Here is a 27,797-nt window from a genome sequence, read left to right on the forward strand (position 1 = left end):
TTAGCAGCACAAAGTCATCACCTAAGCTAGCATGTGGCAACATGTTGTCATCGCAATACACACCACTAACAGACATGAGCATCAACATAAATCATGCTACTTCATCAAAATCCATCAACAAATGGTACAAATCCATCTCATATGCACAGCAATGCATTTTACATTTCACAGTATTTATTTTAATCAACCACTTGTGCATTAGGCGTCGAGTTTATCACACAAAAGTTAGCTGTAGTTGTCTGAAAAGCTAAAAAGGCTAACATCAACCATAATACACAGCTAACGGGCATTAGCATAAGTACAAATTAAAATCCATCATTAGAAATCCATCTCACATCCACTGCACTGCCTTTAAAATGTCACAAATCAACCACTTGTGCATTAGGCGTCGAGTTTATCAAACAAAAGTTAGCTATACTTATCTGACAAGCGAATTCACTCAAGCCAAACATCAAACGAAGCTAACAGCTAATGGACGTTAGCACACAAAGCCAAAACCATCAATATATGTTTCAAATGCATCGCTCCCATCCACTGCACTGCCTTCAACACTCACTAAGATATGTCCACATCAAGCAGCTGGGTCTTAGGAATCAGTAGAGTTAGCTACAGTAAATGTTAGCAGCAGAAAGTCATCATGCAACAAGCTGACACTAAGCTAGCATAAAGCTAACACGGCCACTTACCTCAGAGTCGAAGTGAAAACGCTGGCCAACGCCCTTTAGCGTGAGGCTTTTATAAGCTCGGATGATGAGCAATCATGCCGCAGGGAGGTCCAATCAGCTATCACTGCATGTAGGCACTTAATCCATGGAGTCTAATGTCAGCGTTCTGCGCAGGAACCCCTGATTGTTTTGCGGGGTTTTCCTCAGAAAAAAAGCACTCAGATGTAGTTGCAATTCATGACATAGATATACGTAGATGCCGCATTCAACGGCGCTCCTCATTGGAGTGATACGTCAACGCGACCGCCATCTTGCCCAGGCGGAGCCGCGCTGCCTAATGCATGTATTTCTATTGAGGCAGGAGACTATTTGTCATTAAAATCATCATTTCTGCCTGAATTCTCAACCGATTTTCATGCGGTTTGGTTTATTACAATCTTAAGACATGTAGTTATGTTACAGGATACTTGGTTAAATAAAAAATGCAGCTTTTCATACCAAAATATTTGATCTTATGTAGATAAAGTAAGAGTAATAGTTTTACAACACATTTAAACTAAACTTTCCCCATGTAATAAATATTATTTTTTCTTACTAGATGTACAATGCCCACCATGATGTCATTTACTTATTAATTTTTTAATAAATGTTTATTCACATTTTAAGTCACACAATGTGCAAAAAATAGTGTATCAGCAGGGTTGTGCCAAGCTGCAGTGTAGTTACACATTCTGATTAACAAATGTTGGTTTTGTACAAGTGAAAATAAATGACTTTGAGCTGCATGTTTACACAGAATTTTGCTTTTATCTCATATGTATAACACCATAGTGCTCATGGGAGCCTGGACACAGAACTGTTTACATTATTACATGTGTTAGATTATGTCATTATTTATACAGACACTATTTCAATCATTTTACAGCTGTGTTTGAGGTTAGATAGGTTTAACAGGTAAACCAAACTAACAGCAGAGTAGGTCAACTCAAACGTTCAGATTGAAGCTACAAAATGCCACAAACTACAAAACAACTGCCATAACTTGTGACTCAAGCGACCAGTTGTTGCAGCCATTTCAGTTGTAGAAGTTTGAGCTAAAAACGTCCATATTGTGATGGTTTATTTTCCAGTGCAGTTTGATAACGCCTGCACTTTAACGCTAAAAATCAAAACAAACAGCGCGGACAAGGAGACAGTCTTAAAACGGCTAATGGTAGCATTAGCCTCTAGCTTCAACCATCACATAGATCTACAGTTAGACCCTCGATTCAACAATGAAGGAAACAATGAAGCCTTTGAGCCACCAGCAGGCCAGCCAGCTGCTCCATAACAAGTTTGTTGTGGTTCTGGGAGACTCCATTCAGAGGTCTGTGTGCAAGGACCTTGCTATGCTGTTGCAGAAGGACAAATATCTCTCTGCAAGACAACTCAAGACCAAGGGTGAGGTGATCTTTGAACAGGACTGCCTGGTGGAATGACGTTGTCTAAGTCCAATGCACAATGGGATAGAGTACCGCAAGGTTCAGCAGTTTCAGTCCTCCAACCACTTGGTCCGCTTCTACTTTGTGACGCGCATCTACTCTCGCTACGTGCAGAGCATCCTAGAAGACTTCCGCCATGGCTTGAAACCAGATGTAGTCATTATCAACTCCTGTGTGTGGGATATTTCACGGAACTTGGAGTGAACGTTTGTAACCCATCGAGTGTGAAAGGAACACGCTGGGTTCCATATGTTCAGCGAGCCTTGCATGTTCTGCTCAAGCCATCCAAGACAGGGGATCTTGCTGAGGACAGTGGCCAGTATGCAGCAACACTGCAACACATGAAGCACCTTGCTGCCTCTGCTACCTCTGCTGATGTGCAAGGGAGGGTAAGAAAAGTAAACTATTTCATTTTTTTATTTCTATTATTTCACGTTTTAAATACTGTGTTCACAGACAAATTATTGTAAAAATAATTCAATTAAAATTCAGCTTAACTCTTAATTGCTTGCTCTTTAGGTCAAATGCTTCAGTGTGTTCAACCACGATGCCTGGACTGAAAGTTAAAACCAGCTGCTGGACTACAGCATTGAAGAGGTTGATGTCCTCCTGAAGCATTTTGGTGACATCCTTAAAAAGTGAGTAGATTAATTTAAACTCACACATTAAGGAGTTACTTACCCCAATAACTACCTCTCCTTATATTCACACTTCTCACTCCCCCAAATCACATTTTTTTTCATAGAGGAGGGTGCAACGCTAACAAAGTGCAGGAGGAGTGGCAGAATCTGAAGGTCCTTGTTGCCAGCACCTTCAGCAATAAGAGCTACCTAGCTCTGTGGCAGACTCTTCTGACAAAAGAGCCATACAAACATGAGGTATGTCAATAATAATATCTCTAGAATTAGTTTGATATTTTCAAACAGAAATTACATATAGTTGCTGTTTTACAGAACATCCTGCACTTGGTTGCAATCATGCTGCTGCTTCCAATCTCCTCTGCCCAGTGTGAGAGAGGTTTCTCCGCCCAGAATAGAATTAAAAATTCTGTCCGGAGCAGTCTTCATGTCTCAACCACAGAAGATCTCATGCAGATCAGCACTGAGGAAGGTCCATTGTTAACATTCGACCCAACAAATTCTGCAATCCATTGGCTTTCCTCATCTAAACGTTACAGGCGGCCTAACTATAAGGAGTGGCCACAGTTTGTGTCTCAAGTTTAAGAACAAGATCAGCATTGGAAACATTCAACACTGTTAATGTTTAAATTTTAATGAACCTGATTAATTGCTGTTCAACAATATGTAAATGAAATTCTGATCAATATCCAGTGAATTTCACAATAAACATGTTAACTAACTGTCCACGCAGGTGTGCTACTAAATTTTTGCTGCATTTATTAGGGGCCGAGTCCGAAGGCAGAGAACTCGCCGAAAGCGAGGACCCCCCCTATTGTTTTTGCTGCGTTTAGTCTTGCAGAGCAGGACACTATTGTTTTTGCTGCATTTATTATTGTTAGGGACCGAGCCCTATGCAGACATGACAGGGGCATAATCTCCATTGTAACCCTTTAGGTGCCAGAGTTTGTTGAGGCAAATATTCCATTTTCATTTCAACATTTCAAAAGGCTGTGGCTTGAAAGTGGTGAGAGATAAAGGCATACTGTAAATGAGAAAACTATTCATCATGACCCAAAGTTTGTCCTGGGAGTAAATTAACTCATCTAATTTGCATATTGTTACGTCACTAGGCAGTGGCCATATTGGATTTCATACATATCAGTAAATCAACATATTTACGCAGTAGGTTTCTTTTGTTTTGTGCTGTTTTTGTTGTCTGTTCCTCAAAATAAAGGAAGAGGACTCTGCTGGGAATAAATTGATTCATCTAATTTGCATATTGTGACATCACTTCTACATACCTACAGCTACAGAAAGCATTCAAACATCAAAACGTTCAGCTCTGTAAGGATTTTCTGATGTTTGTGGCAATATGTGTGATATTTCCAAATAATTCGCTGGAGGCCGAAACGGGCGAGGTCCCGCCAAACGCTGCTTGCAGCTTTAATAATGTATTTGATGTTTCAAATGAAGTTTCTGCTGCTGTAATCTGTCCTTTAAAGATTGTGAGACACACAGACAGAGAGAGCCGTGTGGCTGTGTCTGTGTGTGCAGCCGTTGTCATGGCGATTAATGACTTGCCTGCACCTGAGGGGCACACACAGAGCTCATGAGAGCAGATCAGCAAAGGCTTTTTAATATGGGTTTGAACTCCTCAAACAAGTCCTTCCCATACCCAAACCGTTGGTCCAATCAAGAAAATAAAGTGATTGTGAGAGACAGCCACTTCTCGTGAACGCACATGTCTTGTTTTATATTTCTACAGTCAAAAATGTGGTCAGAGGAGCGAGTTTAAAATGTGTTGCACCTAAGCTGTTTCCAGAAATTTCTCCTCTGAGTTTACATGGAAGTGAATGAGAAAAAAATCGGCGCTCTCTTCGCTTTGGAGCCACTCAGCAAAAACATGTACATGTGAGAGATTCCATGTCAACATATCTGTGAGCAGGACAAATTTTCCTACGTTTTGTGGTAGAAATTGTGTCTGTACAGTGAAAATTGTGGCCATCTCACATTTAGGAGGCCACAAAATCCAAACTAATCGAGTAATGAAAAAGTTATAAATATGATCTGATTAGAAGGAGTTGATCTGTCATCTGTGCAAGTTTGAAGCCGATAGGATAAACGGTGTATGACAAGAAGATTTTTTAGGAAAGGCAGTTTTAAGGCAAAATCTTACTTTGAAAGGACAAATAGCTCACTTCCTGTTGGATTTAGGTCAGGGGTGTCAGCGCGAGATTTTTAGGTCTTCATGAGACGAACACGGCAGTTTTGGTTTCATGTTTCTACGACGTTCCTACAGGCCGTAGCGGCCATTTTTGTGTGCCTAGGTGGTGCTAGAGAGTCCATTTTGGCACTTTAGGGGTTCATTTCATGATTTTTTAAAAGCAGCAGCACGCATTACTGAAGCGGTTTTGTCAAAACTCAGAGTAAGTTAACCCTGACATGGTGTGACGTTTCATCTTCCTACTCCAAAAAAACCCCTATGGGAAGGGTATGTTGAAAATTTCAAGGGGGCGCTATAGAGGCATTTTTTCCCCCCAATGGGCGACGCCCCTATCAGATGTTTGAGCTCACCATTTTTGACCTGTTTATCAATTTCATGTGAATATGATGTCGCTGAAGCCATCAAAAAGCCAAACATATTTGGTGGCAAGGGCAACGTCATAGTAGCCACACCCCTTGACATAGAGAAAAGCTTTTAATAACTTTTCATCAGCATGGTCTCAGGGGCTGAGGCTGTTGAGCAACCAGGGGCTGCGGGGAGACCCAGAGCACGCATGGATTGGTGGTGTAAATGTGGGGCTTACTGGCCACTTTATTAGGTACACTTGTGCAATCTAATACAAGTCAATACCACAGCTCTGCCACACATTCGACGTTTACAAGGCCTTTACTTTTTCAGCTTTTGTCAGAAAGGTGATTATTTTACTTTATTATTGAGGTCGTAGTGGGTGGTGTTGGTGTACTGGAGTGCAATATATTTAAAAGTGTTCCTAATATTTTGTCCTCCTCAATTAGACAAAATTAGGAGGCCACCTCAGTACACCACCACCATTCACTATGACCTCAATAATAAACAAAGTAGAGTCACCACTTTCTAGACAATGTCAACAATAACCGAAAATTTATAAGTTTCAGGGAAAAAATCATGGTATAGTTGTTTTACTGGATTGCATTAGATTACACAAGTGTACACAAAGTGTCCAGTGACTGTATGTTACATACATACAGATTTCCTCAAATAGTAGCCGGGGCTACTATTAACAAAATAATAGTTTGGGACCAGGCTACAAATAGGGGCAGGCTACTATTTGAAGGAGGCTTTCAATTAAAAATTTTTTTTTTTAAAAATCACAGCCAAATTTGAAAATACAAATACTGTATTTTTTTTAATTTAAACAGCAGAAATATTTATGTAAACCTGTCTTCACAGTAAAAATGAATATTTTCTATATAGTATTACAAATCACCAATATTTACTATTGACGACACCACAGTGTACTAGTTGTCCTGCCTTGAAACAGCGAATCATCTCAGCCTCTGTCCCATCTGCAGCCACCGTGATGCCACACACCTTATAAGACAACATGCCACAAATTAATTTTAAAACTAGGCTACATTCGTAATAATGACTTTTTATCTCACAATTTTGATTAGCAATAGCAATTTCTTTTTTTCCATTACTGGCGAAAATGGGCTTCCATAGGTAAAGATGGATACACACCCTAAGCAGGCGTCATATGCCAGCTGTTTCCACTTGCCACACAATAAATAGAACATAAGTCTTTAAGCTGTTTAATATTTTCTCCATCAGCTATCATTCTAAACAAGACTGTTGCCATACATATAACATGAATCTACCTACACATTATTTACATATTTAACAATGTCAAACACAACACAGAAGACCCAAAGCAACCACATTGACTACATCTCCCAGAAAGCCCAGCGCTCTGGGAGCATGCGCAAAGCAGTCTCGAGATGGCAGCGTGGACATGTGAAGACACGGCCTGTGTTTACATACTGCACTAGCCTTGGACTAATACGTTCATTGCATGAACTTCTTGAAAACGAACCCCGTTTTTCGTTTGGGGGTTCCCGGTCTCGACCGATTCACGTCTCCATAAACGTTCAAATCAAACATGTAATGTACTAACCGCATAGTCACAGATTTCACACTTACTACCAATGTGCAATACACCTCCCAACCGCTAAAGTGGCGCTGTGGCGCAGTAGAAAGCCGGTGCACTCATTCATTGCAGGACAAAGAAGGGGTGAAGAAAATTTCAAGACATCCCGAGATAAAACGCATGTTTATTGAACAATAACGGATATACAAACACACGGCAACCCCCGTACACCTGCACGTGCACCAAACACAACACAATGCTCTACAACAGACCACGGAGTCAAACATTAGTCCACATTAGCTCAGCGAGTGTTCAACCACCGGCATATCTCGGCTAACATCGACCACCGAGAATGCTCCCGGGAGTTAGCCCAGTGCTAAGTGAGATGCGCTATACACATTAGACACATATTAGAGGCTGAACACTTATAAGGCTACTAAACCACAAATTATAAGTTACCTAAAGCACGTCGGGATAGCGTGGTGAACATCAACACACAACCAGTTATTAATAATTCAGCCGTAACAACTGTGTGGCACAAACTCAGTGCTTTGGTTATAAATAATGTCGGGCTCGGTTCGGGTTCGAACAGAAATATGCGGCTGTAACACACACACACCGCACTCTAACACACACACACACACAAACACACGGAAAACCGAACATTGTCAGTTTAAAAGAGGAAATTACTGGACCTGGAGACAGTAAGCCGTTATCTTGCGTTTGTCAGTTGCTCTCACATTCCCTCCTTTTGTGAAGGTGTTGTTGCCGTCCTGTGCATACCAGGCGTCACATGCCCCGCGGCGTATTCCCCTGACATTTGTTCGGAATATTTCAAAACGTCTAGCTTTAAATGAACACCGAAGTTGTGTCTTGTCGCCATCTTTACAATCAGCTGAGAGTGTGCAACTGCTCACGTGCGGTCTCTTGTTTTTATGACGGTAGCGTCAGGAGCAGCCACAGATCACCTGGTGGCAAGATACTGTAGTTATCTACCAGTGTTGATAAACAAAAGAATATTGGTCATGGCCGAAATAAAGATAAAGATAGATAGATTATGTACAGTTAATGCGTTCAAGGTCTTCTGACAAGAAAGTTGACATGGTGTCTCTAGCTCAAAGTATGAGGGACAAGAAGAGGTTGAAAGTTGATGAGTTCTGAAGAGGATTTGAAGATTTTCACCAGAGCGCCACCTATTGGCCGACTTGCACCGAATTTTGCACAAACCCTCATCGGGCCATGGAACACAATTAGCAAAAGTGTTGTGGTAATCCAACTGTATTTGGTCAAGATATGAAAGACTGTCTGTTTAGAAAACAATGTGCAGGAATTTGTTGTTTTATATTTTGGGCGTTTTTTGGACAAACAAAATTCTTTTAATAACTTTTTGTCAGGAGGGTCCACAGATGCTTCATACAAAGTTTGGTGCAAATCAGTCAAATCTCCTAGGAGGAGTTCGAAAAAGTAGGTTTCTCATTGTTCGCAATTTTGCAAATGGAAATTTAATGCAAAAGTGGGCGTGCTTTACATCACACAATTCAGCTGAATTCAGGGAACACTGAGATATAAAGTTTCAAAACATGTGACATGTTATATGGGAGATGTGGGCCAAAAACGCTTTTGCATTGAAAATAGCACCACCTGCTGGTCATTTTTGGTCTGTGAGTTAGCGGGGCCAGTCTATGCCACCCGTATCAATTTTATTTCCATGAGTGTTATGGTGTTGGCACAGTGCCAAATATTAAATTAGACGGCCACCAGAGCGCCACCTAGTGGCAGATCAGTAAGTCCTTCGTCAGATATCCTCAGGAGGGCATTGACAATAATTATACCAAGTTTCGTGTAAATCCGCCCAACTGATGTTGAGATATAAAATACTTCAATTTAAAGAGCGCCACCTCACCTGAAATTTTGCACAGAGCCTCAGGGGCTCATGGGGAAGTGGTAGCCTGAGTTTCATGTCATTCGGATACACCAATGTGGAGATATGCAGCACTTCCTTTTTAGAACGAAATCTGCAAGTTCCTATTTAATAACTTGAGCATTGTTTGGACTATCGAAATTCTTTTAATAACTTTTTGTCAGGAGGGTCCACAGATGCTGTGTGCAAAGTTTCATGCCAATCGGTGCAATTGCCTTGGAGAAGTTCGAAAAAGTAGGTTTGCGACATTTTGCAAATTTGCGAAAAAAATTTGTAAAATTTTTTGCCAGGTGTGACTTATATTCCAAGTTTCATAAGTTTTGGGGTATGTTCAGGCAGTGAAAAATGCGATCATTTTGGCGGGAAAAAAAAAAAAAAAAAAAAAAAATATATATATATATATATATATATATATATATATACAAATAATCAGGAGAAAAACAATAGGGACCTTGCAGGTCTGTGACCTGCTCAGGCCCTAATTAAAGCTGCAAGCAGCTGTGATCAGGTCATCGCTCCCCCATGCAACCGTGGGGGCCTGAGGCACACGGGGGCTGTGGCGCGAAGGGAGAAAGGAGAAAAAAACTGGCAGGAGCGAAAAAACGCAATGTTTTGTTCCTCCACCAGGGGCACTGGGAGTGTAACTAAATGTGTGCAGGTATGTCCAGGGGCGGACCCTCATCACACATGTGAAGTTTCGAGCAAATCCGACAATGTCAATGTATAATAGGACATTTCCTGTTTCCACAAGGGGGCGGCATGAGCAAGATTGCCTACGAGCATATGGAGGTGTTGAGGACGGGGCTCTTATCATGTACAGAAATTTTGAAGCAGTTTGGATGAATTGTGTGGGAGAGAGAGCTGCTTAAATATGCATGGAGATGGATCAAAAATGGCAGTGCCATTGCAGCCACGCCCTTTGACCTACAGACATGCAGAGCACAACTTTTGACGCCATTAGATGTAAAAAATTTGAAGTCGATTAGATGAAATCCCTAGGACTAGTTCATTAAAATACAACATGTGGAAATCACATGAAAATGACAAGTCAAAATCAAAATGGCCGACTTCCTGTTTGGAGTAGACCATTGGTGCCAGATGTGCGCCTGGACAACATACACATATGTACCAATTTTCATGTTCCAACTCCAAAAAAACCCCTATGGGGAGGGTTTTGTGAAAATTTCAAGGGGGCGCTATAGAGGCATTTTGTCCCCCCCATGGGCAATGCCCCTATCAGATGTAAGAGCTTGCCCCTATCAGATGTAAGAGCAGAGTTTGTGGCATTAGTACATTTTGAAGTAAAAACTGGTCACTTCCTGTTTCCACCGGGGGGGCACTATGAGTAAGGTGGGATTTTAACATATTGGGGAATTTAGGGCGGAGCCATCATCATGTCCAGCAAGTTTGAAGCTGCTACGATCAAGTCTGTGGGCGTGAGAGCCATTCGAAATTTGATGGCGAGAAACTGAAACGTCACCAAAATTTGTCACGCCCTAGCAGCCACGCTCTTTGACCTACAGACATGCAGAGCACAACTTTTGATCAGCATGGTCTCTGGATGATCTGTTGCCAATTTGAAGTCGATCGGACGAAATTCCTAGGACAAGCTCATTCAAATGTAAGTTGTAGAAATCGCCGTAACGAAAAAATTCAAAACAAAAAGGCCGACTTCCTGTTGGGATTTTACCATGACGTCAAGAGACTTTTTTTTGCGTCTGGTTATGATACATGTGTGTACCAAATTTTGTTTGCTTACGACAAACTATGGGGAGGGTATTTTGAAAATTTGTAGGGAGCGCTATTTCGGCATTTCGCGCCGACCATGTGCAACTGCCCAAAAATATTGAATTTCGGATGTGGCCGGACAAATGTGGAAAGTTAGAAGCATTTTCAAATTTGGGAAAGGGGCGAAACTGGGACACCAAATGTCGGAATGATTCTAATAATAATAATAATAATAATAATAATAATAATAATAAACAGCACGATTTCAGTAGGGTCCTCCGCGGACGACTTCGTCGTCGCTCGGGCCCTAATAATAATAATAATAATAATAAACAGCACAATTTCAATAGGGATCGTCCGCGGATGACTTCGTCGTCGCTCGGGCCCTATTAATAAACAGTATGCTTTCAATAGCGTCTTCAGACGACTTTGTCATTGCTCGGGCACTAATTAAAGCTGCAAGCAGCGATGAACGGGCCCTCGCACCTTCATGCAAATCGGGGGGGCTGGCAGGACGCCTTCTGACACGTCAGTTCATTTCTCTCAAGGTTAGACATCGCATGCAGGAGTGACTTGGCATATCCTTGATACAGTGCTGACATATTTCACATTTTGTATCACTTCCTCTTTCCACTTGAGGGAGTTGGAGAGAGCACTGATTATACATCATGTTTTTGTACATGAAATATACACCACAGCATGTAACTTTCAGATAAATCGAAAGATAAATGTCTGATAAGAAGTACTTCCATTCGCCACTAGGTGGCGCGATGAGTATCAGGAAATACGGTAATGAAAATGTGTTCAGGGCGGGACTAATATGAGTCATGTGAAGTTTGGTGGATATCGGACCATTTATGCCAACGCTACAGGAATTTTTTTTTTCATGGCGAGTCCTCAAGATTCAATGCTTGGCAACAGGCGTGCCATTTAACATTGGGCAAATCCTGTAAAAACTTTTGGTCACAACATAGTCACGCTTACATACACCAAGTTTGGTGCCAATCTGATTAAATCTGTAGGACAAGTTCGTTCATTTACAAGCCCTGGAAATGGGCAAAAATGCACAAAAGTGGCACAAGTAAATTCAAAATGGCGGACTTCCTGCTGGGTTTGGAGCATGGCAAGAGGCTTTTTTGTACAGCATTGGTGAAAACTCAAAAGCTTCATTTCTAAGTATCATCAAGGTCTAAGGACTTAGACCAGCAAGTCTGAGGTGGGTCTGATTAACCTGCTAGAAGAGGGACATCAAAGAATGTATAAAGTAGCTTTCTGTTGCCAGAAGGTGGCGCTATGGCGGTGATTCAAAATTCCTCTGTAGATGTGTTCAGGGCTGGACTGTCATCATATGTGTGAAGTTTTGGCAAGATGTTCCCACGTGGAGTGAAGAGATGTACATTAAAGTTCAAAACATGACATTTCCCGTTGCCAGTAGGGGGCGCTATGTTTATCTCTAATTACTGACATGTAGATGTGTTCAGGGTGGGACTGTCATCAATCCTGTGAAGTTTGGGCAAGATTGGACCATGTATGCTGGAGTTATAAACTACTTCTTGTTTAGTGGCGAGACCCCTAACTTTGACGCCATCCCGCGGTCACACGCATTGACGAAAACTCAAGCTTTTGATAACTTTTCAAGGTCTTGGGATGGGACAGACCCTGGTTTGAAGTCGATCGGATGAAATCTCTAGGACTAGTTCGTTCATTTATGACCCCTGGAAATGGCCAAAAATGCACCAAAATTGCACAGTAAATTCAAAATGGCCGACTTCCTGTTGGGTTTAGAACATGCCTCCAAGAGGCTTTTTTGTACGTCTCTGAGTGTTACATAAGCCTGCCGAGTTTCATACATGTAGGTTAAACTAGCTTCAGGGGCTGTTTCCTCAAACTTTTGTAGGGGGCGCTACTGAGCCATTTTTTGGAACCCGCGCACGAGACCCTTAAAATATCAAATTTTTCACCAGTTCTGAGATGTGTGCAAAGTTTCATGAGTTTTCGGGTATGTTAAGCCTCCCAAAAAGGCAATTCATTTGGAGGAAGAATAATAATAAAAAATCCTTTCATTTCAATAGGGTTCTCGCACCGCTAGGTGCTCGGGCCCTAATAATAATAATAAACAGAGCAGTTTCAATAGGGCCTTCGCCGGCCTTCGGTCGGTGCTTGGGCCCTAATAATAATGATAATAAACAGCGCAATTACAATAGGGTCCTCACAGACGACTTCGTCATCGCTCGGACCCTAATAATAAATAATAATAATAATAATAATAATAATAAACAGCACGATTACAATAGGGTCCTCACGGACGACTTCGTCGTTGCTCAGGCCTAAATAAATTCTTATAATCATATAAATATGAAATAAATATATTGAATTTAATACAGGGCGGCACAGTGGTGTGGTGGTTAGCACTCTCGCCTCACAGCAAGAGGGTTGCCGGTTCGATCCCGGGCGTGGGAGCCCTTCTATGCAGAGTTTGCATGTTCTCCCCGTGTCAGCGTGGGTTCTCTCCGGGCACTCCTGCTTCCTCCCACAGTCCAAAGACATGCAGATTGGGGACTAGGTTAATTGGTAACTCTAAATTGTCCGTAGGTGTGAATGTGAGCGTGAATGGTTGTTTGTCTCTATGTGTCAGCCCTGCGATAGTCTGGTGACCTGTCCAGGGTGTACCCTGCCTCTCGCCCGTTGTCAGCTGGGATAGGCTCCAGCCCCCCCGCGACCCTCAAGAGGATGAAGCGGTTAGAAGATGAATGAATGAATGAATTTAATACATTTAGAGGAAAAAATAAAATGTGAAAAATTCAAGTAAAAAAACATTATTGAATATTAAAAGATGCACAATAGAATAATTACAGACTCTAACAACTCTTTTCAAAAGGAACTTCTGTTGTCAGCTCATTCCCTTCAATTAGATCTAAAGATGGTCATTTCACATTTTACATGTTATGTGCCTTGCAGGTAGTAACATGACTCAGACTTACCCTGGAGATGCCGAAGAGACGAGACATTGTCACTATTGTATTGATTGTGTTGCCTTGGACGCTGCTCATCACTGTTTGGCGCCAGAGCACCATCACTCCTCTGCTTGCTACTCGAAAGGGTAAGGCTAGAAGAGGTAAATGGGTAAGATCTTAAAACATTTTTTCCATCAATATTTATTATTTAATAATATCATAACATTATGCAACAACAGTGCTGTGTTACTTACAGTATGAATCAGTGTCAGTGCAGTCTAAAACTAAGTAAAAAATGTAACATTTTGATATGATGTTTCAGCACAGGTCCACACTCATCTTAGACACAACAATGTATTTAAACGATTTCGGTCCAGTTTTCGTTCCTTTTACATTATAGAGACAGCCTTGGTAAAAATCACTAATGATCTCTTAATGGCAGCTGACTCTGGGCTTGTAACCATTGTGATGCTTCTTGATCTGAGTGCCGCCTTCAATACCATTTTACATAATATCCATCTAGAGTGACAAGCTACCATTGGTATTACTGGCACTGCTCCTACCTGCTTTAAATCATATCTTTCTGGCCACACTCATGTTGTTCAACTTTGTAATTTCAGATCCAGCTTTTTTCCAGTTACTAGTGCTATTCTTCAGGGCTCTGTCTTAGGTCCCCTTTTATTAATTATCTAACTTCTACCTCTTGGGGTGGCAGTAGCTCAGTCCATAGGACTGGAACCGGAGGGTCGCCTGTTCGAGTCCCCATCCGGAACAAAATATGGAGCGTGGACTGGTGGCTGGAGAGGTGCCAGTTCACCTCCTGGGCACTGCTGAGGTGCCCTTGAGCAAGGCACCTAACCACCCCAACCGCTAAGGGCGCCTCACCAAGGGCAGCCCCCTTACTCTGACATCTCTCCACTTTGTGCATGTATAGGTCCTGTTTGTGCATGTGTGTCTCTTTCAGACCTGTGTGTAATTGACAAGCAAGAGTGAAAACATTGAATTTCCCCTCATGGGGATTAATAAAGTAAATAAACTTAGACTTTAACTTGGCCATATCTTCAGAAAATTTGGCGCTTAATTCCACTGCTATGCAAATGACACCCAGCTCTATCTATGCACCAAGCCTAATTCCACTCTTCCACCCAATTCCCTTTCTGAATGCTTATTGGATATTAAATGTTGACTCTTGTATAACTTCGTCAAACTTAACAGTAATAAAACTGGGGTTCTCTTTGTAGGTACTACATCTACTTTGTGTAAACTGCATAGTTTCCCCCTGACCACTGACAACTCCAAAGTCCGTCCTTCCCCCCACACCATCCTGTACTCTTAGATCTGCTTCTGCAATTAAACTCACATCACCATCTGCTGGCTTGACTACAATGGGTTCGAGAGCCTTCAGCCATTCTTTTCCCCGCCTTTGGAACTCTCTCCCCTGTGACATTTGCAATATTGACATCGTATCCACTTTAAAATCCAGTCCGAAAACACACCTTTTCAAGGTGGCATATTCAGTCTGATTTAATGGTGTGACACACACACACACACACACACACACACACACACACACACACACACACACATATCAAGACTTGCACTGATGATGACTTTATGATGATAATTTAATACCGAATTGTTATAATTATGATTTTTGTCTAGTTATTTTGTCTGATTATTATAGTATATTACTACATTGTTTGACTTTATGATTTACAGATACATGTTGCAGACAGTTTTTTGTAAAGGACTTGTAAAGGAGTCTTGTTATTATTATTATTATTATTATTATTAATAATAATAATAATAATAATAATAATAATAATGCCTTGAAGCCAGGGTGTAATGCATGGTTCTGTTTACTATATGATGTGTTTAGCACCAAATTGTCTACAGATTAAATAGAGTTTCTTGTAAGACAACAAACTGTCAATAAGAAACACAAATCTGAATATACAATCACTTCATGTAGCACAAGGTTTCATCAGTATTTGACAGCACACAGAGGCTCACTGTAATCATTTCCCCTGGCTAGATGACAGACGTGATGGTTGTTCCAACTCCAGGAATACTTTTGCTCTCAAGGAGTACTGCCCACTTCACCGGGACATCACGGAGGTGGTCCGCACTAAGTATGTCTACAGCAGGCCTCTGCCCTGGTCTGACATCCTACCTACCATCCACATCATCACTCCCACCTACAGCCGTCCAGTACAGAAGGCAGAGCTGACACGTCTATCCAACACCTTGCTGCACGTACCCAACCTGCACTGGATCCTGGTGGAGGACTCCCAGAGGAGGAGCACTATGGTCAGCCGTCTCCTCCTGGAAACAGGACTCAACTACACCCACCTTAATGTAGAGACGCCCCGGAACTATAAAGTACGTGGGGACACTAGGGACCCCCGAATACCTCGGGGTACCCTACAGAGGAACCTAGCCCTGCGGTGGCTCCGGGATAAATTTAGTGTAAACAGAAGCCAGCCCGGGATTGTCTACTTTGCAGACGATGACAACACATACAGTCTAGAGCTGTTTGAGGAGGTAAACATTTATATTGCAACGAAAAAAAACAGGATGTAGAGCTGAATTTCTCTTTAAGAGTGCAATGTCCGGGGCGTCGGTGGCTTAGTGGTAGAGCAGGTGCCCCATGTACAAGGCTGTTGCCACAGCGGCCCAGGTTCGACTCCAGCCTGTGGCCCTTTGCTGCATGTCCTTCCCTCTCTCTCTCTCCCCCTTCACGCTTAAGCTGTCCTATCAATTAAAGGTTAAAATGCCCAAAAAATATCTTAAAAAAAAAGTGTGCAATGTCCAGCCCATTCTCATTCCGAAGTTGTCAAATACCACCATTTTGTCAGTGATTTTAGCGTCAGACACCAGCGCCGCAAGCCTTCTTTTGTGGCGGTATGGCACGCTGCTAGGTGGTGTCCCTTTGTACTGCAGCTGGATTGAACCTTTCATGGTTTCATAACACACTGCTGGTCAGCCTGCTGGAGTAGTATGATATGCAGATGGGCGGTGTCAGTTCATACGGTAGTCAGAGGCCACCTGTCGTGACCACATAATAGGTATCATACATACGACATGACAGAATCAGTGTGAAATGCTGCTGGTAACAATGTAATATAAGGAGCTGGAAAGTCCCAGTAGGATGGGTGGGAGGGGTGGTGGATGGGTCCAGCAAATCCCAGACTTTCGCCCAGGAGGCAGATGTTCGCATTCCATAAAAATGTAGAGCCAAGCCATGTTTTTTTCTAAACCTAACCAGGTACTTTTGTACCTAATCATGTGCTTTTGTTGCCCAAACCTAATCGTGTACTTTTGTTACCTAAACCTAACCATGTGCTGTAGTTGCCCTGACCTGACCACATGCTATTGTTGTCTAAACCTAACCACGTCCTTTTGTTACCTAAACCTTACCATGTGCCTTTGTTGCCCTAACCTTACCACATGCTTTTGTTGTCCAACCCTAACCACATGCTTTTGTTGCCTAAACCTTATCATGTGCTTTTTTAATTTTTTTTTTATTTTTATTTTTTTATTTTAACCTTTATTTTACCAGGAAATAGTCCCATTGAGATTCAGAATCTCTTTTGCAAGGGAGTCCTGGCCAAGACAGCAGCATAATAGTTGCACTAAAAAAACACAATAGGTTAAAACAGACAACATGAAACAAACAGTTACAAAACAGTTGGCAATTCACTTCAAGACAGTAATCACCAGCAGCGCTCAGTAACAGGACATGTGCATTTAGTACTCAAATAGTCCTTAATCCTACTTTTAAAATGTTCCATACTTGGCAGGTAATCAATTTTAAAATGTCTCTGTAACTCACACCAGGACGAGGGTGCCAATACTTTAAAGGCACTTTCACCAAACACAGTTCGTGTTCGAGGAACGACATACATAATTTGTCCATCTGACCAAAGATTACAGCTCCTGGTGACTTTAGGAATCAAGAGAGAACATAAATAAGAAGGCAAATCACACAATATGGCCTTATAAAGAAAAATGTACCAATGTTCCAATCTACGATTGTGCAAAGAAGGCCAACCAACACTCTCATACAAGCTGCAGTGATGAGTACGAAAACCAGAATCAGTTACAAACCTTAATGCTGCATGATACACTGAATCCAGCATTTTCAGAGAAGATAAGTTTGCATGCATACAGTACAGGCCAAAAGTTTGGACACACCTTCTCATTCAATGCGTTTTCTTTCTTTTCATGACTATTTACATTGTAGATTCTCACTGAAGGCATCAAAACTATGAATGAACACATGTGGAGTTATGTACTTAACAAAAAAAGGTGAAATAACTGAAAACATGTTTTATATTCTAGTTTCTTCAAAATAACCACCCTTTGCTCTGATTACTGCTTTGCACACTCTTGGCATTCTCTCCATGAGCTTCAAGAGGTAGTCACCTGAAATGGTTTCCACTTCACAGGTGTGCCTTATCAGGGTTAATTAGTGGAATTTCTTGCTTTATCAATGGGGTTGGGACCATCAGTTGTGTTGTGCAGAAGTCAGGTTAATACACAGCCGACAGCCCTATTGGACAACTGTTAAAATTCATATTATGGCAAGAACCAATCAGCTAACTAAAGAAAAACGAGTGGCCATCATTACTTTAAGAAATGAAGGTCAGTCAGTCCGGAAAATTGCAAAAACTTTAAATGTGTCCCCAAGTGGAGTCGCAAAAACCATCAAGCGCTACAACGAAACTGGCACACATGAGGACCGACCCAGGAAAGGAAGACCAAGAGTCACCTCTGCTTCTGAGGATAAGTTCATCCAAGTCACCAGCCTCAGAAATCGCAAGTTAACAGCAGCTCAGATCAGAGACCAGATGAATGCCACACAGAGTTCTAGCAGCAGACCCATCTCTAGAACAACTGTTAAGAGGAGACTGCGCGAATCAGGCCTTCATGGTCAAATAGCTGCTAGGAAACCACTGCTAAGGAGAGGCAACAAGCAGAAGAGATTTGTTTGGGCCAAGAAACACAAGGAATGGACATTAGACCAGTGGAAATCTGTGCTTTGGTCTGATGAGTCCAAATCTGAGATCTTTGGTTCCAACCGCCGTGTCTTTGTGAGACGCAGAAAAGGTGAACGGATGGATTCCACATGTCTGGTTCCCACTGTGAAGCATGGAGGAGGAGGTGTGATGGTGTGGGGGTGTTTTGCTGGTGACACTGTTGGGGATTTATTCAAAATTGAAGGCACACTGAACCAGCATGGCTACCACAGCATCCTGCGGCGACATGCCATCCCATCTGGTTTGCGTTTAGTTGGACGATCATTTATTTTTCAACAGGACAATGACCCCAAACACACCTCCAGGCTGTGTAAGGGCTATTTGACCAAGAAGGAGAGTGATGGAGTGCTGCGGCAGATGACCTGGCCTCCACAGTCACCGGACCTGAACCCAATCGAGATGGTTTGGGGTGAGCTGGACCGCAGAGTGAAGGCAAAGGGGCCAACAAGTGCTAAACACCTCTGGGAACTCCTTCAAGACTGTTGGAAAACCATTTCAGGTGACTACCTCTTGAAGCTCATGGAGAGAATGCCAAGAGTGTGCAAAGCAGTAATCAGAGCAAAGGGTGGTTATTTTGAAGAAACTAGAATATAAAACATGTTTTCAGTTATTTCACCTTTTTTTGTTAAGTACATAACTCCACATGTGTTCATTCATAGTTTTGATGCCTTCAGTGAGAATCTACAATGTAAATAGTCATGAAAATAAAGAAAACGCATTGAATGAGAAGGTGTGTCCAAACTTTTGGCCTGTACTGTATATAAAATGTCACCATAGTCAAGTATTGATAGAAATGTTGCTTGTATAAGTCTTTTTCTCGCACTAAAGGAGAAACAACATTTGTTTCTGAAATAGAAACCCAACTTAACCCTGAGTTTTTTCGTAAAACACTCAATGTGATGTTTAAAAGATAAATTTTCTTCTAAGAAAAATCCCAGATATTTGTAGACTGATACTCGTTCACTCACTTTGTCATATAGCGTAACAATCTGACAAACATCATCATCTGTATTCTTTGACTTCGAAAAGCACAAAATTTTAGTTTTGTCAGAATTGAGTATGAGTCTCAATTTATTTATTATTATTTATTATTTATTATTTATTTTTCTGAACGATATTAAAGGCAGATTGCAGATGTTCTATGGCACTTGCTAATGATGAAGCAGAACTATACAAAATGGTGTCATCCGCATAAAAATGAAACTTTGCGTCAGTTACATTTTGACACAAGATATTTATATAAATAGTAAAAAAATGGGACCCAATATGGACCCTTGGGGGACGCCATTTTGAATAATCAAGGAATTGGAGGATACACCATCAACCTGAACATTTTGTGTTCTCCCACTCAAATAGTTTCCAAACCATTTGACAGCTTTTGAAGACATTCCAATATCCACCAATCTCTGAGACAGGACAGAATGGTCATCTGTGTCAAAAGCCTTTGACAGATCTAAAAACAATGCAGCACAATATTCTTTAGAATCAGTAGCACTTATGAAGTCATTTAACACTTTCATAGTGGCAGTGACAGTGCTGTGTTTTTTTATGAAAACCAGATTGAAATTCATTTAAAATGTTTTTTGTTGTTAAAAAATCTTTCAACTTGTCACTTATGAGCCCTTCTAACACCTTGGCGAAAACAGATATCGGCCTATAATTATTGGGATTTGATGGGTCGCCACCTTTTAATAAAGGAGTGACATATGCTGTCTTCCATACATTAGGTATTATTCCAGTCTCTATAGTCAGGTTGAAAATATGTGTCAAAGGTTCTGCAATATGTTCAGCCGCAATTTTTAAAAAGTAAGGATCCAACCCATCAGGGCCAGAGGATTTCTTGGCGTTTAACCTTATAAGAGCAGCATAAACCTCCTCTATAGTAGTAGGAACAAGATCAAAATCAAAAGGTACATTTTCCTTGGGCAAAGAGTAATCCTCACATCTCTTGTTGTGTTTCATGCTCAAACAACAAACCAGAAGATATAAAGTGCTGATTCAAGGAATCTAACATACTTTTTTTGTCTGTAATAATTTCATCATTCAGCTTTAATGCATTTGGCAGTACAGTGTCCCTGGAGCCTGAAGATAATGATTTAATAACTTTCCAGAATTTAGAAGGGTTGTTTGTACTGTCACACATTTCTTTAACATAAAAATCTGATTTAGCTTTACGTATTTGAGAGACACATTTGTTCCTCAGGTGCCTAAAATGTTGCCAGTCTAAATTATTTTTAGATTTTCTTGCAGTTGCCCAAGCAAGATCTCGCTCATGAATTATATCAGACAGTTGCTCTGAGAACCACGGTGCTTTTGTTACGTAAATCTAACCATATGTTTTTGTTGACGTCCCTGTGTTGGTTGCAGCATCCCAGAACATAAACAGCAGAGGGAGGGTACCGAGCACATAATATGTAGATATGAAAGTCCACTGACAAAGCTGTGATATGTCATGACTTGGGTTAAAAACATTTTGTAATGTCTCCTGCTCATCTTACATGTGTTTTGTGTCTGACTGTAGCTTCATTTTGGGATTGATTGAATTTAAAGTTCTCACATGGGTGACTTGTCTCTTTGTCTCTGTTTCAGATGCGTTTCACCAAAAAAGCGTCAGTGTGGCCCGTAGCCTTTGTGGGTGGCCTACGATATGAGTCCCCTAAAGTAAACACCTTGGGCAAGGTGTACGGTTGGAAAACTGTATTTGACCCACACCGACCCTTTGCCATAGACATGGCTGGGTTTGCATTGAACCTGCACCTTATTCTGTCTAAACCTCAGGCTTATTTCAAGTTAAGTGGTGTGAAGGGAGGTTATCAGGAGAGCAGTTTATTAAAGGAGCTAGTAACGCTCAGTGATTTGGAGCCTAAAGCTGCTAACTGCACCAAGGTAAGAAAAGGAGGCTCTCTGCATGTTGTGAAATGTTGTGTTGTGTGAACTGGCATTATCTGCAACAATCGTGTCTGCTAGTGGATGTTTCTTCAGATCCCTAGCTATCCTAACAATTTGTTCCTAAAGTCAATAAACTGAAAAAAGGATGAATGGCTCGCACACTGCAGGACTCTTTGCAGAAAAGAATTATTTATTGCACCGTGACGTACGTTTCGAGCTGTCTGCTCTTCGTCAGACAAAAAATACTGTGTGAGGCCATCTTAAGTAAAACTGATCACATGATGCAATTAGGATCACATGACAAACGGCTGCAGTGATTACATGACACAGATCTGATGTACTAATTACCTTTAATGAAAAAAGAAAAACAGAAAAGCAATGCATCCAGACACAAACCAAGGTGTAAACAAGTAAGGAAGTCTGAAGTCAAGTCTGAAGTCACCTAAGTCATGTACAAACATATAAACATATAAAACATGTCAAACATGTCAAAACACCCATCAAAAAGTGAGTATCACAATACAATATATATCCACACATAAAAAATGTGATTCAAAACGTGGACTCAAGCCAAAAATACAATATACAATAATAATAACAATATACAAAGATATAAAGATCTACATAGAGGGCACACTTTAAAGACATCATAGCCCAAACTATGTATTGGGCCAGAAAAGCTGTCATAAATGGTGGGCGTAATCTCGAGGCGCCTGTACAAAGAGCATAACTCAAAGTACAGGAGAACCTGGTCACTACCAAATGTCAAATCCACCAGGAGGTAACTCGTAGGAGCAAGGGGGGGTTGAATGGAGAAAGAGTCAAAGGAAGGGCCGAATATCCATATCCTCATTTAAACCCCTGGAAGAAACAGTGTCCAAAGTGTACATCCAGAAAAGTTCACGTTGCAAGAGGAGATTATTAATGTTGCCACCCCTCCGTGGAAGCTGTACGTGTTCAATGCCTATGTATCTCAGGGAGGCAACATTATGTTTCATGAGGTTAACCTCAAGAAACATAATGTTGCCTCTTGCAACGTGAACTCTTCTGGATGTACACTTTGGACACTGTTTCTTCCAGGGGTTTAAATGAGGATATAGATATTCGGCCCTTCCTTTGACTCTTTCTCCATTCAACCCCCCCCCTTGCTCCTACGAGTTACCTCCTGGTGGATTTGACATTTGGTAGTGACCAGGTTCTCCTGTACTTTGAGTTATGCACCTTGTACAGGCGCCTCGAGATTACACCCACCATTTATGACGGCTTTTCTGGCCCAATACATAGTTTGGGCTATGTTGTCTTTAAAGTGTGCCCTCTATGTAGATCTTTATATCTTTGTATATTGTTATTATTATTGTATATTGTATTTTTGGCTGAAATCCACGTTTTAAATCACATTTTATATGCGTGGATATATATTGTATTGTGATACTCGCTTTTTGATGGGTGTTTTGACATGTTTTATACTTTTATATGTTTGTACATGACTTAGGTGACTTCAGACTTGACTTCAGACTTCCTTACCTGTTTACACCTTGGTTTGTGTCTGGATGCATTGTTTTTCTGTTTTTCTTTTTTCATTAAAGGTAATCAGTACATCAGATCTGTGTCATGTAATCACTGCAGCCGTTTGTCATGTGATCCTAATTGCATCATGTGATCAGCTTTACTTAAGATGGCCTCTCACAGTATTTTTTGTCTGACGAAGAGCAGACAGCTCGAAACGTACGTCACGGGCAATAAACAATTATTTTCTTCTAAGAGTCCTGCAGTGTTGTGAGTCATTCATCCTTTTTTCATCTACAACTATCGACTCAGCACCTGCCCTTCCACGGTGACATGTGCGTGTCTTTTGTTTGATTTTTTTAAAGTCAATAAACTGTCAGCTTACAGCCAACACTTATGCATTTATAGTCCATTTAAAATATATTATTATAATCTGCTTGTAGACATTGTATAGCAAGTGTGATGTAGTATATTACAACTGTGTTGCACTGTGAGACACATTTTCTGTTCTATTGTTTTATAAAATTGGTTGTATTTCTGCTCATCTCTATTCCTTTCTTCTTACCTGCAGGTATTAGTATGGCACACACGGACAGAGAAGCCTGTGCTAGTAAATGAGGGCAAGAAGGGATTTACTGACTCTAATGTGGAGATATGACATACTTCATCTGACACAGGTAATAGCAGATATTTTCAAATGTAAATGACTGCATTTTCATGCATTGATTCTTTTGGGGGACCAAAGGAGAGCATCTTAACTCATATGTGGACCATAATGGGCTTTGTTTAAAATAGATGTCTGATCTTTACATACCATAATTAAAGGACTGTCTTCTGTGGATTTTCTTATGATTGTTTTATGACAAGTAATTTTAGCCATCCTAGTGGTGTGGCCCAGTGAGTGGCGCTGTTAGTCTGTGAGTCGGTTCAATTTGGTCCAAACTGAAATAACTCAATAAGTATTGGATGGATTGCCATGAATGTCTGTTCAGTAAAAGGCTGTACAAGCATACAGATTTCACTCTCCCCAGAGGATCAATTTATCAATTCAAGGGGAGGGGAATGGTAGAAATCTCAGGAAGAGCAACTGAAGAGGGATCCCTCTTCCAGGCCAGACAGACGTGCAATAGATGTCGTACAGAACAGATCAACATAATAAATTAACAGTAATCTGTATGACACAATGAGACAGAAAGAGAGACAGAGAGAGAGACAGAGACAGAGAGAGATGCAGGAGAGACGGTAATGATAATAGCTTATAACAACATTAATTAAAGTAATAATATTATAATTATAATTACGGCTATTGTGGTACAATATGTTGAAAGTATCTATTAATATCTGATAGTATACATATGTGACAATAATCATATGTGTATAATAACAGTAGAAGTATGGCTAATGACAACAACAGCAGCAGGAGGCATCTGGCAGGACCACGGCAGCAGCACAACCACACATATCACAATATCCAGGCACCACTGCGATGTAAGTTAACCTGAGAGACAGTGGAGCACAAAGGCTCTGGAGAAGAAGCCGAGTTAGTGACATGCAGTACAGCCAAGTTAGCAAGATGCAGTAACAGGACATGAGAGAGAGAGAGAGAGACAGAGACAGAGATTTGATTTTAAAAAATCCCTTTATTTAGCAGTTACAAATCAAATCACTGTTTCATCATCTCCTCAGAGCAACGAAAACCAAAAAAAACACACAAAACCAGAAAAGAACTTTCAGTCCCGAAAACTCTTTTCAAACATGAACCTTTAACTGTCCATCTCCACCCATGGAGCACAAAACCCCTCCCACAGCCGACACCCAGCTGAAGGCTTGCAGGTCCTCCATCAGCTGGTAGTAAGAAAACTCCACCCTCAGTCTGGCCTTCAGCAGACCCCGCAGAGCCTCCACCGGATCCACAGCACCACAGTCCAGGGCCTTGTTCTTCCGGGTCAGCCAAATGGCCAGCTTTGCAGAGCCCAGGAGAAAGTTCATCAGAGTGAGCTCTGCTTTCCTCCTGGCAGTGTACTTTGGGCCATAGATAAAGAGTCCAAAAGAAAACCTCTCCCCAAGAGTCCGAGTCCACCTGCCCAGCAGGTCAAACAGAGGAGCCAGCCTGGGACAGCCAGTGAATAGATGGGCCAGAGTCTCAGTCTGAGAGCAGAACAAACACCCCTCTCCCACCCCAGGATCAATGTGCGCTCTGTGTCTGTTCGTAGCTATCGCCCCATGTACGATCCTCCACTGGAGGTCTGCAGTCCTCTTTTCGATGGGCACTTTGTACAGGGACCGCCAGCTGCCTTTGGGGGAAACGTCTGGGCCAAACAAACCAGTCCACCTCGACTCTCTCATCCCCGACAGAGGCCGGACGTTCAGGACCTTCACACAGAGCTGGTAGATGGCCCTCCACCCTGCGTCCTGAAGCTTGTCCAGGTTGGGGGCTTTGAGGGACAGCAGCTGACCAACCCCCTCCTGCCACTCCCCCACCGCTGGACCAACAGACAAGGAGGGGAAGCTGTGCTCCGCACCCTCAACCCACCGCCCACACACAGACTCGTCTCTGGCGAAGGCCCTCAGGCGAGGGGGCAGGGCAGCAAGGACCTCCTCCACCACCCTGTGGATGAGTCTGGCAGAGGTGACATTGGCTCTCTCCCTCAGTAAGTCCACAGATGTCGAAGTCAGCCTCATCAGGTGACCCAGTTTGGTGCAGCCTGCCTCCCTGAGACTGGACCGCAGGCTCGCAGACTGGAGTGTCTGAGTCCTGATGAAGCTGTTAAGGAACAAAGGTTCCTCAAACACTCACATGTCTGCAGTCTCTTCCCCAGCCCGGGACAGTCTGAGGATCCTCCAGGCCTGCAGTACTGAGCTGTAGAACGGGGTGAGGCCAGAGAGATCCACCCCCTCCAACTGCAGAAGAAAAAGCTGTTTGTCATAGCTCCAGCGTCCGGCTTTCCTCAGCAGCACGCGAGCTGTATCCAGCCAGCTTGGGCCACAGTTGTAAAGCAGTCTTTGTGCAGTCCAAAGTCTGAAGGAGGCGATCTTGGCCTGAATGTCAATCAGTCCCTGCCCTCCTTCGGCTGTTGGCAGGTAGAGAGCCGCTGCCTTAATCCAGTGATGGCCAGACCAGAAGTCCACGATCATCCTCTGAACCTCCTCCATCAGTCCTCCAGGTGGTGTCAAGGCGACAAGTCTGTGCCAGAGAGTCGAGGCGACTAAGTTATTGGCAACCAGAACCCTCCCCCTGTACGACAACTGGGGCAGCAACCATTTCCAATTAGACAACTGAGCACACACTTTCTCCTTAACTCCCTCCCAGTTCTTCCTCTGAAAACCCTCTGTACCCAAAAACACCCCCAACACCTTCAAACCCTCCCTCCCCCACTCAAGGCCTCCAGGTAGACTGGGCACCACCTGATCCCTCCACCTTCCCAGCAGGAGAGCTTCACTCTTAGCCCAGTTCACCCGTGCAGATGTGGCCCTCTCATACAGGGACAGGGAGTCCTGCAGACACCGAACGTCCCCCTGGCTGGTGATGAAAACGTTCACATCATCTGCATAAGCAGAGAGTGCAGGGGGACATTCAGCGCCACAGGACCCGGGCAGTGAGAGCCCGCTGAGCCGACCCCTCAGCCTGCACAGCAAGGGCTCAACAGCTAAGCTATACAGCTGGCCGGAGATGGGACAGCCCTGTCTGATCCCTCGCCGTACAGGGATTGCCCGACTCAGCCCTGCCCCCAGCTTCACCAAACACTGTGCACCGTGATATAACAAACCCAGCCAAGAAAGAAACCCATCACCAAAACCAAAAGCCCTGAGTGCAGCAAACAGAGTGGTCCACCCGGTCAAAGGCCTTCTGCTGATCCAGAGACACAACACCACAGTTCACATCATACACACGGCACACATCAATGACGTCTCTGATCAGGAAGACATTGTCCATTATTGTCCTGTCTGGGACACAGTAACTCTGATCTCTGTGTATGATGGTCCCCAGAAAGTCCTTCAGCCTGTTGGACAGAGCTCTGGACAGTATCTTATAATCTGTGCAGAGAAGAGCTCCTGGCCTCAAGTTTTTCAAAAGGGCGAGATCCCCTTTCTTTGGCAGCAGGGAAAGCACCGCTCTCTGACAGGACCCAGGGAGAGATCCTGTCCTCAGACTCTCCAGCAGCACTGCATGAAGATCCGGTCCCACAATGTTCCAAAACTTCTTATAGAAGTCCGCGGACAGCCCGTCGATCCCCGGTGCCCAACCTGAAGCCATCTGACCCACAGCATCAGTTAACTCCTCCAGGGTCAGCTCACAGTCCAGAGCAGCCGTTTCTTCTAGAACCTCCAGGAGCTCCACACGGCCCTCCAGGCTACAGTCCTCTGCTGCAAACAGGTCTGCATAGAAGTCCACAGCGTGGCTCCTCATTTCAGCCGGATCAGTGGTTATTCTGCCGTCTGGGAGCTTCAGACAGGACAAGAGCTTCCTCTGCGTTGCCGACCTCTCCAGGTTGAAGAAGAAGGAGCTCGGGGCGTCCATGTCCCTCAGCTGGAGGAAGCAAGACCGGACTAAGGCTCCCTTCACTCTCTCCTGCAGGATCGAACTGAGCTCCATCCTCTTCTATTGCAGCTTTGGGCCAGTGGTGGGATCTGGGCTCCGCTGTAACCCCTCTTCAATGGTCTAAATGTCAGCCTGCAGGTTTCTAACTGCCGCTTGTAGGTGAGCAGAGGAGTGAGCAGTGTACTGCTGACAGTACACACGGATCTGAGCCTTGCCAACCTCCCACCACAGTTTTAAGGTACCGAAGTCTGCTCTCCTCTTCTGCCACTGCTCCCAGAAAGCCTGAAAGCCCTGGCAGAAGATGCTGTCATGGAGGGGCTT

General features: G+C 42.8%; 2 protein-coding genes across 6 annotated transcripts in view; one reads left to right on the forward strand and one right to left on the reverse strand.

The window, feature by feature from the left end:
• LOC125898019 (uncharacterized) overlaps positions 1 to 2,154 on the reverse strand; it is a 74,204-nt gene extending 72,050 nt beyond the window's left edge. The window contains exon 1 of the mRNA XM_049591623.1: positions 687 to 2,154. The gene's annotated coding sequence lies outside the window, so the exon portion shown is untranslated. The remainder of the gene's footprint in view (positions 1 to 686) is intronic.
• Positions 1 to 27,797, forward strand: part of LOC125898003 (galactosylgalactosylxylosylprotein 3-beta-glucuronosyltransferase 1-like) — a 73,708-nt gene that overhangs the window by 36,290 nt on the left and 9,621 nt on the right. For 2 of the 5 annotated variants that reach the window (XM_049591592.1, XM_049591590.1), the window contains exons 2-5: positions 13,504 to 13,660; positions 15,535 to 16,043; positions 21,131 to 21,427; positions 23,508 to 23,613. In XM_049591592.1, the coding sequence (XP_049447549.1) occupies positions 13,534 to 13,660; positions 15,535 to 16,043; positions 21,131 to 21,427; positions 23,508 to 23,594 (1,020 nt within the window). In that variant the 5' untranslated portion in view covers positions 13,504 to 13,533 and the 3' untranslated portion in view covers positions 23,595 to 23,613. Of the gene's footprint in view, positions 1 to 12,968; positions 13,669 to 15,534; positions 16,044 to 21,130; positions 21,428 to 23,507; positions 23,614 to 27,797 lie in introns of those variants that run through there. The other 3 variants (XM_049591593.1, XM_049591591.1, XM_049591595.1) reach the window with 3 other exon arrangements.

Source organism: Epinephelus fuscoguttatus, linkage group LG12 (genome assembly GCF_011397635.1).
Source record: "Epinephelus fuscoguttatus linkage group LG12, E.fuscoguttatus.final_Chr_v1".
In the NCBI taxonomy this organism is placed as follows: Eukaryota; Metazoa; Chordata; class Actinopteri; order Perciformes; family Serranidae; genus Epinephelus; species Epinephelus fuscoguttatus.